Genomic DNA, 17,857 nt, shown 5'->3' on the forward strand with positions numbered 1-17,857 from the left:
ACTCATTCTCATTTTCTAAAATGTCGCCTGGCTGAATGAGCCTTGGCAGTAACAGAGTGTATTTTTGGGTTGGAAGGCTGTTGTTGGATCGAGCAGAATTGATTTGCTTTTCATTAGTCCTCAGACCCGGGAGTAACATCATTGTTTGGAGCGCTCCCCTGGATCTTTGGTAGTTCGGGGAGGGAGTTACAGGCTTTGGAGCGCCCAGTGACTTGGCTGAAATGTAACTGTGAGCAGGCGAGCGTACACTGTGATTAATGTGGCTCTGTCAGGACTGGCTCTCTGGCCCTGCATTCACTGGCTTTCAGGGAGAATATGTGTGGTGTCGAGATGTGTTTGTTTGCCGGTTGTTTGTCTGCGTGTTAGTGTGTGTGAGTTGGTTGGTTGCTTGGTGATTAAAGCAGATCAGATGAGATAGTGAATTTTGTGATGAGCTGTGCTGCAGCTCTGGAGGCTCTGGCATTGCCAGGGGCCATTCAGAGCTGGAAGAGTGGAACTGATGAGTGTTGTGTGTTTGTGTGTATGTGGTCAGACTGTCTCACTGTCATCTCCCTGGCTCCTCTCCTTATTTATCTATCTGTCGTCTCTTTATCCCAGTCCCTTTCGCGCTTCACTGCATTTTTTACCCTTGTGATTCTCTGTCTTCAGCTTCCTTTTTTTTCGTTTTCTGCCCTCGCATTTTTCAGTAGCTTTGAGAGTTTAGTTATCCCTCTCTCTCAACCTCCCTCTCTGTCTCCCTCGTCCTCGTCTTCTCCTCCTCCCCCAGTGCCCTTGTCCTCCTCACTATCCCTCTACAAAGGAGCGTTGATTGTGATGATGGTGGTGGGAGGGAGAGTGCACACTGGTTCTTTTGACAAGGAAATGTCAAAGTGTGTAAGCCTGTGTGTAAGTGTCAGCATGAGTGTGTGTCGCTGTCTGGCTCTCAGAGGCCAGGGAGCTGATGTCATGAGTGTGTGTGTGTGTGTGTGTGTGTGTGTGTGTGTGTGTGTGTGTGTGTTTGATGCACTGTTTGGCCAGTCACGCCGGCCGCTGGGCTGGCGCTGCAGCCTCAGAGCCCGGGGGATCGAGGGGTTGATGTGTGGGGGTGTATGGTCTCCTCCATCACCTCTCTGTCTGATACCACCAGAGATGGGAAAAAAGGGCCGCTAGATCTTAGAATCTGTGAAGCCACTATGTCTCCGTGGGTGCCGGTTTGATTTTATGCATGGTTCTGACGTCTCTCAGCACGTCTGCATGTAGAGGGAGCATGAAAACATGTCTGTCCGCTTATTGGAGGCAGCATTGTTGTCTGAAAAAGAGAAAGCTAGTTTCTCTGCCAGAGATAAAGCTCAGTCCTTGATCACTCTTTTCATGCCGGAGCTGGTTTAATCTGCCACATGTCACAAGAAAGCACTTTAATATCTTTATTTGAATCAAATTATGCATCACGTGCAGTCTCTGCTATTCACAAATTATCGTGCTTATCTGCATGTGCTTATCTCGCAGCGACTTTGTGTGCGTCTTAGTGTGTGTTTGTGTCTGTGTGTTTGCAGTTAGAAACTCATATGTTCATTCTCCTGCTGTTCAACAGTCTAACTGGCTTCCCACCTTATCTGACGTAGCGACACTTAGGAGGTGATGAGTTTTCTCAGGTCATATTTTAACTGCATATGTTGGCTGTGTTTATTTTAAGGATCTGTTTGAGCAGCTTTTTAAAGTCAGCAGGCAGCGGTGAGGCAGGTGAGGAGTGTGTTAGTGTGTGCGCAGCTCCTGTATGTTTATTCTATGTTCATTAGCACTGCCTGACTTTTAGTGAAAAGAGAAAAATTTGAATTGATTTTCTCCCACTGCAGCGCTTGATCAAATTGTTGTTTGAATTAGCAGGCGAGACATGAATGATTTTGAATAAAGACTAGAAAAAGAAAAATAGAGAAAGGAAAAAACATGATCTGAGTGACTTGGTGTATTTGCTAGTATTTGCGACTCCCAAACTGTTTGTTGATGTTCATCCGAGACTGTATGTCTTTTTCTTTTGAGATGGTAAGATGAAGTTTCCTGGATGTCCGCTTCCGTTTATGCTAACTGGCATTTATGAGGACATTCGGTACTTAAAGATAAAATCTGGAGTTTACTGGATAAACTAAATATAATCTTCCAGATGGAAAACAAAGAGGGCACTTTTGACCCATGATAACCCAAGAGGAGGTTTTTTTACTTAATGACTTAATAAAAAATGCTAATTTACTGTATCTTAACATACTGATATGATTCATGGTTAGTTGTGGGCTTGCATTGATTATAACTTTTGAGAGCTGACTGGCATAATTAAAACTGAGGATGAAAAGCTTTCTTGTATTTTTCCCTGTCCACAGCAATTTAAATAAGGTTTTCTTCGTTTTTGCAGACTTTTGCCTATATATATTTTCAGATTTGTTTTCTCACGCCACACACAGTCCCTCTATGCTCATTTACCAGAGGTTTGCAATGAACACTTTCTTTGATCTTGATTCAATATTCTTTGATCAGAAATGTTCCTACCTAGACCAGTTTTTTCAAAGTTTGACATGTTTTGTTGAAATAATTGAAATGGGGTATGAAAAGAACAAGCCTAATGAGTCTACGTCCATGCTTGGACCTCAGTGAGGCTGATCATAGTCTGCATATAAAGACGGACAAACCTTCCGTAATGCCACAAACAGATTCCTGAAAATTGGTTTTAAAGCTAACTGTGGTGGCTCCATCCATTGCCATATTGCCTTCCTCCTTCTTACTCCCAGCTAACTCAAAAAATATCAAAGAGGTGGCGCACGAATGAAGTTGAGGTGAGTTATGCAAACATCAATGAGCTTTGGATGGCTAAGCCCTTAATTATGCATAACTTTAAAAGTTAACACAATTTAAACAACTGAATTATATCAAAATTCACCCCCTGTACAGTTGTCATGAATAAGGAAATACGCTGTAAATATGTTTTTTTCTGCTTTAACTTTGTGCTTTTTAACATGGAGCTCTATGGGGATTGACTCTTTTGTAGTCAGCCTCATGTGGCCGGTGGAGGAACAGCGGTTTTTGGCACTTCCACATCTGCTTCATTTTTCATCCTCAGAGGTTGCTGGTTGTGTTGTGCTTTGGCACAGCTAACATCAGCACACTAACTATCTCACAATGACAGTGTTTACATGCTCATGTTTGGCAGGTAACTATGTTTACTCAAACAAAAGAACTGGCGTGCTCGACTCAAAAATCCTCATAGAGATTGATGGGCTCTTACCCAACAAGTCACAAAATACCAGATGAAGTCATCAGCACTTACAATTAGCAATTTAATACTTTTAATGTTGCATGACAACAGAAAGAAACTGATGCCTGCAGCTTTCTTCATCCTCAGGCTGAAACACGTCCATTTGTTTCTGCTGTCATGCAACATTAAAAGTATTAGATACTCGGGAGTGCTGATGACTTCATTTGCTATTAGGTAACTGATCTTTACCATCTTCACCCTCAGATGCTGCTGGGAATTGCAGGTATTTTCCTCATAAACCAAGGTGTCAGACAAATTAAATTTTTTACCTCCAGTGGCGCTGGAAGAAAAGTTGGACCGGCACAGTTATTAAGATTTCATTCTCTGAGGTCACAGCTGTCATGATTGTGCCAGTCTGTTCAATATCTACTGAGATATTTCATTTTGGACCAAAGTGGTGAACTGAAAAACTGGAACAGTGTTTCTATTCCTCAAAGGAAGATATGAAACTAAGTCTCAGCAGCATCACTGGGAGTATTAAATACCCATCTGTACTCAAAGATCAGCTTTCAAAATGAGTGGGAAACCAGTAGCTAAACAAGTGTTACTTTTTCAGTTTATTAGACTATTTATCTTCCATTTTAGTGTGACTATTGGGTTTGTTGAAAGCATGTTGAGAGTTTATGAGTTTGTTTGTGCCTGGGTGTTGTTTCTGCGGCTCACAGAGCTGCTTATGCCTATTTTTAGTCCAGCAGCTGACCTCTGAGTCCCCGAGTGCCAACAGGACTGAGATTCTGGACATTCACTTTGACATTACAAATACTCACACTTACAGGCATGCAGGGACACACAGACACACTTTATTTTAAAACAACTGTGAAAGTGTGACAGAGAAGTGGGATGTGCCAAACTCATTATGTGGCGGGTTAGGACGTTGCTAAATGGGGCCTCTTTGGTTTGTCCTTGCTCTGAGGTCACTTTGTCCTTCCAGTCTGTACTGCAGATGAACTGAACTCTGTGCCAACGGTGAAGTTCATTAGTGAAGCAAAAGTCAGAATGTGAGGCCACCTTGCCTGCTGAATGCCCTTTTACAATTCTTCTGTCCTCGACATTCATTATACTCACAGATTGGGACACATTCACACACTGTATGCTTTATGTGTGTCCAGGCAAACAAACACTCAGATTCATGGAAGCACTCTGTTGGTGCATGCAGATGAAGAATCGGACTGGTAGTTTTATTATTCTCCTATCTGTAACTGGCCCCTGATCGTGGTGCAGGCGGGATGGGGTGTATGACCCAGAGTCAAGTAGTCCCTTGTGTTGAACCAGGCAAACTGACAGCCGAGGTCTGAATGTGACATTAGGAGCACAGAGCACCTCATAAATCTGTGGGAAGCAGACCATGAAACCCAACGGTGAGAATTCATCAAATCCTGGAATGAAATGGAAACATAAAAGTTTGTGCTCTCCTCACAAAGAATAAAATGTCCACCTAGAGGCTTCATATGCACACACCAGTGTGGTGGTCCACTGGTTTTGACTTCCAGCTCTAGCAATGACAAGCAGTTACTATATATGAGGGAACAAGGAGATGTGTGAATGTTCATGCAGCACAGGAAGAATCCGAAAATTATGTTGAATCTCAGCTAAAATCTAAAATTAGCAATGATGGATATGACTTTAATTCTGTCACTCTGTGCAGATGTACCATCCAGAAGGAGTGTGCTCAGGGGCTGTTGGCACGTTCCTGGATCAGCATGGCTGAAGGCCCTCAGCAGTGTCCGTCCATGACCCTGACGCCTCCAGAGATCAGCATCGCTGCAGACATCAAGGTATCGTTAACTGTCCATTGTTACTGTTGCCATCACATCCAGTGAATAAGTCAATCAGACATGACTGTTGATCCACATAAAGGAATGGCTGCAATGGGGCCAGTGTATTTAAAGCAAATGTCTCATGACCACCTTTATAACCTGACACCTCTCACTATTATTGTACAGCCTGTTATTATTACTCTGCTGATTAAATAATGCCAACACTGTCTGCTGCTGCAGCTCCATCCACCACCACAACTTAACAGTACTAAAACATTTTTTGTTAAGCTAAGTACTTGTTTAGTTGTTCTGCTAGCTGTCTTTGTTCAGTCTCGCTGCTTTCACCTCTGAGCCACATGCTAGCTCTTTAGTGTTGAAGTAAATAACACACAACTGCCCAAAAACATTTAGTAACCAACTACTTATGTTTGAACCGGTGAAATTTGAGCATTATGTGTTAAAAGCGCTGTATCGCCCACACACCTCTTGACGTAAACCTACTCAAATTAAAGCTGTTAGTGTAGTCTAGTTAATATTATATTTCAAGTGGAATATCCTGAAGTCCAGATCCTGAAAGCCAAAAATGCGCATCTGTCAGAATTCCATCTGAGCTGTAGGTGGTTGGTTCATTGATGTCAGGTGGGAAATATCTTCCTGAAGTACTGTAAATAAACTGATCAGATGAACTACTATGATGAAATGTTGCTGTAAGCTGCTGAATTTGCTTGATTTTTTCAGTGTACTATTGGTGGATATTGTTGCAAATTCTTAAAAATGGAGGAGCTACTCCTAAACTATTATCACAATAGACTCTTGAAATAGACTCTTGACAGCTCCAAATCCCCAGAAAAAAAGAAACGCACATTCATGGATGCAAGAAAGAAAATTATTACCACACATTTCTCTTTATTGAGTCCAAAAACCATGAGGCTCTTTTCACCAACATGCAGCTCATCAAAACAGTTAATCTCAGCAAACCATTTAATCTAAATATTATCTGGATTAAAGAAAAATGACACCAATTTCCCAAACTATGACATTTTCTTGCCCGCTTTCTTTGACTGTCTTTTATGGAGGTCATCTAAGGTGTTTTTAATCTTAATTATATTTTATTATAAATAGTATTTGCTGTCACTTTATTGTATTACATTATATTTTCTTATACATAGCTGAAACAGGAAATAATAAATCTGAAATGTAAACATTTGTAAAATGGAGATTAAAAGCAGAACTTTCATGGTGATAGCTGAATTTGAATCAGAAAAACATTTGCTCAATCCTGTAAGACTCAATAAATAAATAAATACAATTTTAAAAAGATATATATATATATATATATATATATATATATAGATATATATATATATATATATATATATATATATAAAATAAAAAAAGCATACAGCTAAACTATAAAATAAAAAAATACATAAACCAATATATATATACCCAAATATACAAAAAACAAGGAAAAAATAAAATAAAACAGAAAAACGAATAACATATAAACCCAAATATCGAAAACAATTTGCAAAAATAAATAAAACTGAACAAAGTAAATTATATCCATCCATCCATCCATCCATCCATCCATACATACATACGTACATCCTTTCATACATACATTCATTCATACATACATTAGGGCGGGGACTTTAACGCGTTAATTTCGATTAATTAATTGCAACGAAAATAACCCGTTAATTAAATTAGACCATTTACCAGAAACTATGAAAACAGAATGAATCTGTGGATTTTCAACTTTCTGAACATCCTTGAACTACTTATGCCGATGTTATGTACCATACTATGGAAAAAACTAACTAAATCTATGCTTTAAATAATCAAAATCACCTTTTTCTATATTTTTATAAATTTTTATTACAATTTTATTACAATTTTATTTGAATTGAAAAAATTCAGTTATTGTGTCAAATATTGCTATTTGACAGTGCGATTAATTGCAGAGAGAGCGAATAGAAAAAAATATATAACTGATGCTGAATTTGCAACCGTGGGTTTTACAGGGTTAATACATTTTGTGCCAAAGCAATGTTAAGTGAGCAACAGAGTGACTGCTAAACACTAGTGTTTGTATGCTGTAGTGGATGTCAAAGTTTGGAACAAAATTACTTTACATGAGTTGTATTGCATGATTCTAATTATCCTAATATGAGTTCCTGTTGTGCTAATGAAAAACACATGCCAAACTTAGATTTTTTTTGTTCTACTTTTCAATGCACGAAAAACAAAGTGTGGCTTCTCTGCTCCACTGAAGAGCAAGATAAGCTTCATTACTACCTTCTTGACTTCAGTGTTGGATGCACATCACCTCTCATAATCTGCTAGGTTCACTTTTAGGCAATCATTTGTAGGTGTTATTGTATGGATTAGTGACGCTCCTGCACTGATTATATATCACTATAAAAGAGTTTCTGCATTATATTTGAGGTTACGACATGCAAACTGTTGTTTTCAATCATTTCTCTCCCGTCGGTATCTCATGTAGCAGAAGGATAACAATGCCATAATTAGTTCACTGAAATCTGACTCTTGGAATATATTTGACCTTTAATTACAGATCATAATTTGATGAGACTCAGAGACGACAAGTCATTAATTGGTTCGTTAATTGTGGATATTTGCTTGTTATGAAGGTCAGCATAGCTGGGCTGTAATTGGTCCACCAGCTGCATGATCTACAGGCAGGAAGCTCAGCTCAAGGTTGTCTCCCCAAACAGGAACCAGCAGGCAGGACGTCAGGGCCTTCACCAGGAAATGATCAATTCCGCCAAACAATGGAGCAGATTTTTAAGACATGTTAGCACATGCTGCTGGCCACTTCAGCCCCTACCTGCTGAGCTGCAGAATGTGTCATCTTGCTCTTCCTCTCTGCTTAACAATCCTCACCTCCCTCCTCCTTATTTTTTCTCACATTGAAATCATTTAGCTGAAACCCAGTCATGTCAGTGAGGTGTTATGTTTCTCATTATACATCTGTCTTGCTTTATCACAAATCCAGATTTAGATGTGAATGTAGCACTGCGCCATCTGTTTCTTCATTACACATTAGTTTCTCTGCCTGAACTACTGAACAAACTTGAAGTAATGCCAACACCATTCGCCCTCTACCAAAGATTAAGTGTACATTAACTGGATTGGAATACACATGTGTAAACGCGAGGAACTTAAATTTAGAATTAATTTGATCAAGAAGAGCAGCTATTCATATTTCTGCTCCTGTGTCTGTTTTTGTCACAGGATGTTGGCATCCTGATAAATGGCAGTGTTCCTGATCTGATCGGCTCGCGGGTGGAGTGTGAATATGGGCCGGGAGTTTCTACAGCTGCCACGGTGCACCTGGACTACGGTCCTGCTCAGATCCAAACCTGTCCCTTGCTCCCTCGAGAAAAATACCAACCGATCCTTCCTGGCACAGGTGAGACTGCAAACATGCACTCATTTGGCTGTGAGCCAATGCTGCCAGTCATATTTTTCAACACAAGTACAGTTACGGTATGTGATTTTTTTTTTTTCCTTTTTATTAGAACAAATATAATTTCCCCTTTCATCTTTCAAAATGCAGCAGTCAGTAAAGCGTCAGGATGTCTTGCCGTCTAGTTTGTGTTATGACAGCGATAGCATCTCCAATCCTTGACACATGCAGTGTTGTGTACATGCCTTTGTTTCTCCAGATCACCTGACTGTTTCTGTGGCGATCAAAGTGAATGGCACATCTGTGGTATCGGGAAGCTTCATCATCTATGACTGCGAGAGGACTGGAGCAATACATCCCAAGACGTCGTGAGTCATGCATTTATTGTCATCTCGGTTTATCTTAAATCTCTGATTTATTCAGTTTGTAGTGCTCAGCCAACTTACAGCGTCACTGTGGTCCCGAACGTCCAAATTCATTCTTAGATACAGCGGTGGAAAATACACCCAGCGGCTACATTAAAACCAGTGATGGCACTGAATATCTCATTGCAATGCAAGTTTCTGCTGCAAAATCCTGGGGCCAGGCATACATGTGGATGTTCATTTGACATGTAACACGCACTTAACAACAGCAGCCTTCCCCAGCATTACGATGTGCCCCAGTCATGGAGGACTTGAGGAACATGACTAAACGCTCAAGGCTCGTCCTCAGAACTTCCCAGTTTTACTAATTACTATAACTAAGGTCAGGTTTCTGACGTCATGACAAAATGCAGTATGAGATTATATTGTCAAGGATTAAACAGGTGCCTCTCAGATTTTTGGCTAATGACCTGGTGCTAAAAAGCAGCATCTAACTGGTGTCCCATGTTTAAAAGAGTTATCTCCCCTCTGAACTTTTTAAATAATGTGGAAATGTGAATAACTCTTAAAGATACAATTTGTAAAATACACTCATTTTCTTATGTGACACCAAATTAATGATCCCATGAACCCTCAGATTGATCTTGTGACCCTTTGGGGCTTGTTGGGAGCCACTGTACTAGGCTACTAAACTGTATATAAACTAGATTAATCTGGCTCCATCCCAGAAAACAACAGTAAATGGCTTCTTAGGCATTGATGCATCAGTAATGATCTAATTATGAAACATTTAATAATGAATCAGCCACTGAGGCCACTTTTCTCCGCAATGAGCACTTAACTTTTGTTTTGTTTAGCTATATTATCTTGATAATATTACTTTAAAAAAAGAATAAGTGGGACTTTAATTTGTAATGGATCTTTTTCAGTTTTACTGAAGTACTGGTTCTGAGGACTTCTACTGTACCACCGCTGCTTAAACCTTCAGTCTTGTCCACTTGATTTCCAACAGACCCCTCAAAATAAACCTTTCCAAATGCAGCATAAATACTAATAAACTACATCTATTGCAATCCTCAAACAGCAGATGTTGGCCAAAATATCAGCTCGACTCTTTATGGTATTTGAGATGCGCACACAAAGCTTCTCCTCTGTGTTTGTCTTCTATCTGTCCACTTTGTCCCCAACCTCCTGCATGTTTTACCCCCTGCTTTCTATTTAGGCCTCAGTGGGTAAATATTGCCGACATGTCCCCTTGGAGGGCTTATTGTGTGTTTGGCTTACTCAAGGTTTCTCTATGCAGGATCAAATGTGGGATTAATATGCTGTAAACGTTAAGCCAAAGGAAATTAGATATGTATGTCTGGCTGATCGTGGCGATGTTTGTTTTTGTGAAGGACTGTGACTTCTATGGCCTGGTCACAAAGAGGGTTTTCTCATGTCTGGAGACAATCCAGCTGGCTTCCTCCTGCATGTTGGACCATGTCAGAGGATCCACTTTATCTGATGGGCAGATCTTGGGCTTAGAGGGCCATCACAGTGTGTGTGTTTGTGTTTGTGTGTTTGACTGATTCCCTGAGACTGAAAAGGGTTTGAGTTTGTTCCTTTTGTTCAGTTTTTTGAAAGCAGTTTTGAGGTGTGAACACAGCAGTCGCAGTCACACGTGTGCAAGACTGCACCCTGAATGTGCACATGGCCTCGGTGCTCGACGAGGTCCAGGAGTGTGAAATTAGACGGCGGTTTGTCGAAGGTGATAATGAGCAAAGTGCCATAATCACAGGATGAGCATTGAGCTGCAAAGTGCGAAACTGCTATACTCTATCTGATTTTAATCACCGCATGCTGCTTTTGTTAATAATCCCTAAAGACTGTGTTATGAAGCACTTGTCCTCAATGAAACCAGATAGTCGTCTCTTTGTTTTGAGCTTTATGAAAAAAGCAGACAATCGGGTTATTCATATGCTATTAAATACTGAGGCCTGAACGTCTGTGCAAACCATTAATGTCACACAGTAGGCATTAAAAAAGTGAGTTACTGCTGTTTATTATTATATGGAAAATATACCACCCTATTCTACTACTAAGATTCCAGTAGATAGGACATTTTCATTCAAGCACATAGCTATTCACAAAACAATTTGAGATCATATCACCAGTGGTTTCAGATCATTTGCCGAAGGGCTTGACAATAAAACATATTTTATGGCTGCAATTCAGTTCATGACCAATTATTTCGCTAATTAATATATTAGTTAGTCATTTGTTTCGTCTGTAAAATGCCAGAGCGATTAAAAAAAAAAAAAAAAAAAAAAGATCAGTCACAAAGCAAAAGTGTCCCTATAATTTGAACCAGTTGTCAAAAATCCAAAGAAATACTATACAATTTACTGTTATATAAACTGTTGTGTAAAAGTTAGGTTAAAAAAAAAGATTATGATTGGCGTTACACATTAGTCTAACAAGTTTAAATATCGGGGTTAAGACCATATAGTGCTACTTATGGTTTATTTAATGTAACCCAACAGAAATTATATAAAATACTACTTTACTTGACTCTAATGCATATTAGGGCTAAGACTTTACAGTGTTATTAATTATGGATTCATTAATTATAATTACATTGTAATAATATAACTAAGACCCTGTGGTATTATAAATCACAGAACTTAACCTAACTAAGATAAATATTAGGATTAAGGCATGACAGCATTATTAATTATGGAGATTAACCTGGTGAATGTAGAAATGAAGTTCAAAACCCAACAAATCCCAGGAATACCTGAATTTCCCATTAGTAAGCTTTGTTTTTAATTTATATGGCTTGCTTGATGTGTTTTATTATTACTTGACGTATTTTATTTGTGACAGTGTAGAGGAGTTGTTTAGCTCAGCACAGACAATAACAAACATCTACCAAACAGGTTTAATCATCTTGAGTCAAATATCAAGGTAACAATCACAGATGGGCCTCAGTATCTGATGTCTTCATCTGAAATCCTCAGTTAAAATAGCAGACACGTTCACACTGGCATATTGAAGAAATGTTTTGTGGAAAGTCAAGACCTCTGAGTAAATTGGGAAGTTCCCTACAGGTTCTGCATTTCATAGTGGACTGCTGATTCAGGACAGATTGTAGGGCAACTGTAAGACTATTAGTTCTGCATTTCAGTCACTTTCGGCAGATGTTTGGTTTAAATATGGAAAGATGATCAGGTGGGAGGTAATATCTACACCCAATTCTCTCTCCCAGCTGTCGCAACTCCGTAAATCTAGCTGCTTTTTCCTAAATAATCTCTTATCTTAGGGAAACAAAAAGATGATTTCTAGCTCGTCTTTTATCTCCCTCTGCTCGACCTTCACCCCAGCTGGACGACGCAAATGGAGATTTCTTTCTGTTCAAAGGGAGTTTTTCCTCCCCATGTTTGCCTCTGGGACGGCTGTTGTGATTCTCTTTATAAAGTCTTGACCTCCGTATGTCTAGTGCCCTGAGATGACTTAAGTCATGATTTGGTGCTATATAAATAGAACTGAACTGATTTGAATGCTGCTTGCACCATATTGATTAATACAGAGTTTGTGACCACATAAAGGTCAATTTTCATACAGGTCCCCAAAGGTGGACAAACACTTTGAGTCCCATTGTTTAGAAATCTGGACCTAAAATGCGTGGTAATAAATCAAGAATATTAACAAATGTAATGAATGTCATGTAAATTTTTAAAGGGCACGCTGTCAGTTTTACACGTAAAAATCAGTCGTCTTGTGACAAAAAGCACCACTCATCCTGTGGAAATAAAACACTTGTGTCATGTCTTCTCTGGGTTTGAAGGGATCTTTTTTTAAAGTATGAGAAAACTCAGTGTTACAACCTTGAGAGTGGACTTGAAATATGTTCAGACTCCGGGAGAGTCTAAGAAAAGATACAATTTGGGAAATAGAGGATCCAGCATTTTTCGGAGCTCGGCCTGTACTATTAAAACTCTGAATACTCCAATAAACTAGAAAAATTGCAATGCGGAAGATGTCGTTAACTGCTCGTACGCTCGAACATTAGCTTTATTAGAAAGGAAATTTTAAAAAGTAATAGCTCCATTTGTCATTAAGGTAAATATGGCAAATATTTTTTATAAATATATGATTATTTTTGCTTGGCGGTACCTCACCAACGTATTTTTTATTTTAGCATGAAGAGTCTTTGTGCGTTAAATCAGTTTGCATGTTTTTCAAAGACTCTGTGAGTTTGTCTGAGAGTTGTTGCTGCGTTTAGACACATTCAAAGTGGCCACTGGGCAAAGTGTTAATGACAACCAGACGATTGCATTCCAGTCTCACCAGTCAGCCCAGTAGGACAAACACCTAAGCTGCCCTCTCACTCTGTTTGTCTCACTCTCTTCTCACTCAAACACACTCCCTCCTTCTGTATTTTATTTGCTTTTTACGTCTGTCCTTGTGTCACAGGTTTTGGCATGTCTCTTTTTCTTTATTTTCTTCTTGTCTGTCCATTTGCTCCCCCTCTGTCCTTCTCTGTCGCTCCCCCTGAAACAGATCTTTTCTTCTGAACGTATTTCTCTTTGACAGAGATGTGATTGAGGGTGTGTGTTTAACCGCTCTGTCCACTGAGAGGCCCTGAGAGTGTCAGCCTGACTGTGTATTTAGTGTGTGTGTGTTTGTGTGTGTCTGTGTGTGGTCATTATGGGCAGGGGAGGGCATTTCACAGCGTATTTACTGTCAGTGTTCGGTCAAGCGGAGGGAGAGTGTGTGTGTCTGTGAACAATCTGTGTGAACTCGCATGTGGGTGGTGGCCTATAGGTGTTTGAGTCGGACCAAAAAGGGAGTCAGGGGAACCAGAAAAGCTGCAGCTGATAAGAGCCTTGAGGGGTCCCGTCTGCTTCTAATCAGAACACGCGCAATTACGTTTCTGCATCCTCTTACACCCACCTCACTCCGCCCAATCTGAAACCCCCCCAGAGTGCTACTATCGCTGGAGGCAGTATCACTCCAAGTGTGGGACATCTGTCTCTTCCCCGAGGCAACGCAGTGACACACAATCCAGTCACACATATAGTGGAGGTGTTCCACTTTAGGTGGTTTATCTGGAAGACACACACATTTTGTGCTCAAAGCCAGGCTGAATTCAGTTCCCAGACACTACGCTGCATCATCTCAACCACACATCTAACCTCAACATTTACCCCAACTGAAAGCGTATCTCTTAAGAAAAGCACATCTAATGTACTGTCTTTATATTGAGGTGCTGACTGAAAGCTCAAAGATGAATGTCTCCAAACCGCAGCTCTTTGTACTGACGAGATACCACTTATAGTTAGTGATCCGGGTGAACCAGCCCTCTGACCTCAACGTGAACTTGCTCTCAGGTAGATATTCCAACTTTTGCTGAAACCTGTCACTGGGAAACTGACTCAGTAACTTCAGCTGCAGGAATATTTGTCAAAAGTTTTTCACCATTAGTTACCATATGCTACTGGACCAAGTAAGGCCATTGTTGTGTTTAATTTCTTTTTTCGCCCTCTGAAAGACATATCTTTTTAAAAATGCAGCCAGGAACTTGAAAAACAGAAAGAATTGATTGATTCTTAACTTTCTGAAGGTCTACTTGTCTGTTCCATTGGGAAAACATGGCTAAATCCAGTCTTACAAATGTGATATTTGTGTGTAATTTTATGTGTAATTTAACAATCTGTCAAAAGTAGATTGTTTATATATTTTTTTACAAATCCTTTAAAAAAAAAAAAAAAGAAAGAAAACCCACAACTGCAACTGAGAAGTCATGAATGGATCTTAACCAACAGTCATGTGACAGAAGCTCAGGGAGTTTCTGGCTTTTTGCTGGATTTTGACTGTGTTTACACAGAGGAGATAGAAGACAAGTATGAAAAGACTGACAAACATGTTGATTCCAGGTTTTTTAAATTTTTAAGAAATCAATAATAAAAAAAATAGCTTTAGTTGTATTCTTTTCTAACGATTGATGGCATTAAAACTGTGTTATAGTCCACAGAAGACACTTTGAAGTTCCCTCTACTTTTAGCCGTGGTTGTTGCCATAGAGGTGGAAGGTGGTAGGATTTTATATTGCAGTGAAAAAATGAGCCCACACTCAGGAAAAATGAGATAGGAGCAAAAAAAACACCCAGAAACTGCTTGGAGTTCAGAGGGTTAATAGCTGCTGGTAAAATGTATGGCACAGATATATGAAATATGTCAGGCTTTGGAAACACTAGTGCACATAGTAGGATGAATTTGTTGCTGATTTTCTTCTTTTCATGAGATTTGTTGACACTTACAAACATATTCAGATTAGGTCCAAGATATTTTGCTCCACTTTAAGGATTGACACGAAAGATCTCATTTCACAAAAACAGACATCTTCATCCGTCAGCCACAAGTCACACCCACCAAAACAGTTTGTAACTCGTACATGTGGGCCTGATTTGGACCAGTGAGCATGAACTGTAGGAAGTCAACATGCTGCCGATGGACTCACTTGGCAAAATATCTTCATGTGGGCAATGCAAAAGTCAAACTTGATCTTGCAAAGATAGCCTGATCGTAAATACAGGAGACAGCACGTGCACACACGCATCATGTTTTAACGGTCTGAGTGTTTATAGAGAAGTGCTTTGTTTCATCTCAGCAGATTTGGCCCAGTTTGACCTCTCTGCTGGCTCCGCTGTAAGAGGGGAATGAATGCGTCTGCCACTGTGACTAATCATTACTTCCTTTTATTAAAGCTAAACTTTGATGCCTGTAATCAGTTCAGCTTCTCTGTTTGTGGTGCACTCCAAATGAGTCAGAGTGGGCCACATACCCAACTTTTTGAAAAAGGCCGTATTTTGCTCCATGGGAACAGATCACAGGGACATACTGAGCTCAAGGAGGGGTGGGGGGGAACAGCCCAGATTTGGCAATAGTGTGATGCATGTTTCTCAACTCCTTCCATGTATGTGTGTCTCCATTTGTGTCAGATGTGTGAGCTGCCTGAGCACCAGGTGGAAGTGTTACTGGGACCAGGAGAACCACCTGTGTGTCTCCACTAAAGATGAGTCAAAGCACAACCTGCTGGAGGTGAGTAATTCTCCTTTCTAATCCATCAACCAAACAGACGGCTGGCTGGAGGAGCTCATGATATTAAGATCCTGCTAAGTCAGAGCCTCAGACATAATCCAGACTCTGCTGTCCAAAAAACTCAGAGCGTTCTGTAATGGTGTGAGTCCAAACAGGTTAGGAAAGAGCAATGGTGTGGCAATTCAGCGGGTGTCTCAACTACAGTATGAAGAAATGTTGAAACCGGCTATAAAATCTCAGGAGGTTCTGGTTTTACAGACTCATAACAGCATGTGCCATTTTAAAGCTCCTCTGACCTGCTCTAAAGTTTCTCTTTTTGGCAGCTTTGTGCAATAGACTGGAAGAGTGGATTCGGTTTGCCAGTATTTGTTTAGAGAATTATTACTAAATGTCAGGGCAGCTTGATGCCAGCGAAGAGATAAATCTACACCTACATTTTCAGCTGTGGTTTTATATATCCCTTTATTTCGAGTAGGTGCCTGTACAAATGAATTATGCAGATATAGGTTTGGCAATGCAAACCCCCGTGAGGGTGTAAAGCACTCTGCAAAGCAAACAAATCAAATAGTGTGATATGTTTGGCAAGAGATAATGAAAAGGCTGTGAAAGTGGGAAGTTTATCCAAAACTAGTGTAGCCTCATTGAACGCAATTAAAGCTCCCCAGATACCACCGTCCTTTGGACATTGTCTTGATAACTCCAAGGCTGAGTCAGCTATCGTTATTTCTCTCCCCTCTGGAGTTTTATTGCAGAGCCAGATCCCATGGCCTCCCTGGCCCCCTGTCCACTACTGGTCTGAGTTAGTCGATAGAGGATGTGACTCACCGTCCTTTGGTCAGCTGCTGGTCAACTTGCTCGAGTATTTAAGTATTTTATTGCCATGACTGCAGAATTTTTGGCTTTATATCACAAGACCACCCCCTCCCAAAAAAAAAGAAGAAAAAAAAAAGAGCACTGTTTGTTAAACAACTACAGTAATAAAGGCACCGTTGCATTTTTTTAGGCAAATGCAATTAATCAGTTCGGCACACTGTCTCGGATCCCAAGTTACAAACAAACATGTAAAGCACAAGAGGCTCATGCTTTTTTAGTAGCTTTTTGTTACTTAAATCTTAGGTTCTTTTCAAAGGTTTTTGTAATGTAGGTCATAAGGAGATGATGAGGTGGGTAGTTCCTGTTCTGCTGAGCCCATCACAGTGTCCGGTGGGTCTGTTTTTCTAATCCCTCATCGTCTCTCTATTTGAAGCTATTGTTGTTTCCCTCAGAGCGAGACTTCACCCTCTCATTTCCTCCTCCTCCTCCAGATAAACAGGACAGGTATTTTGGGTTGCGGATGTGTGCAGGGGAGTCATTGTTTTCTTTAACTCCTATATGTCACTTCCTGCCCCTGCACCCCCCTCCTCGACACAGAATGCAGCTTCCTGTCCCAGTTTGCTCGCCTCGGAGGTTCCTCCATCGCCATCAGGAGCGGCCCAAGACTTCATCCTAACCCTGAGCAACATCCAGGAGGTATGGCAGACAGCCTCCAGCTATGGTGCTGGACTTGGACTTTGTCCAAAATGCATGTTGTGAAACTGATTGGAATAAAACAGAAGCATATGGTGTGTTTGCTTCAAGCTGAGTTAAACACAGATGGATATTTGTGGGCTGTGATTTGGGTCAATGAAGGAGTAAAACCGGAGTTTGGGTGATCTGCGTGGTGTGAGATGGAGATGAAAATGAAGGATGAGTGAGTATCTTTATGCTTATGCTGCTCACTGCTCGGCTGTCTGGGCCCACCATGCCTCCAGTATCTAACTCTGTCCAGCTGAGTTGTGTCTTCGTCAGCACGGTGTACAATGTGCGTTCGGTCTGAGGCAGCACATGCGGCAAGAGCTTTACTTTGCTCCTGTTCATTTTACATTCGGCTACTGCTTCCAGATCAGATTTTCAAG

General features: G+C 40.4%; 1 protein-coding gene across 1 annotated transcript in view; it reads left to right on the forward strand.

Annotated features, from left to right (window-relative positions):
* Window positions 1–17,857, forward strand: part of plxnd1 (plexin D1) — a 69,591-nt gene that overhangs the window by 9,312 nt on the left and 42,422 nt on the right. The window contains exons 5-9 of the mRNA XM_023273126.3: window positions 4,926–5,055; window positions 8,299–8,476; window positions 8,733–8,841; window positions 15,824–15,923; window positions 17,334–17,432. Of these exons, the coding sequence (XP_023128894.2) occupies window positions 4,926–5,055; window positions 8,299–8,476; window positions 8,733–8,841; window positions 15,824–15,923; window positions 17,334–17,432 (616 nt within the window). The remainder of the gene's footprint in view (window positions 1–4,925; window positions 5,056–8,298; window positions 8,477–8,732; window positions 8,842–15,823; window positions 15,924–17,333; window positions 17,433–17,857) is intronic.

Source organism: Amphiprion ocellaris, chromosome 8 (assembly GCF_022539595.1).
Source record: "Amphiprion ocellaris isolate individual 3 ecotype Okinawa chromosome 8, ASM2253959v1, whole genome shotgun sequence".
Taxonomy (NCBI): domain Eukaryota; kingdom Metazoa; phylum Chordata; class Actinopteri; family Pomacentridae; genus Amphiprion; species Amphiprion ocellaris.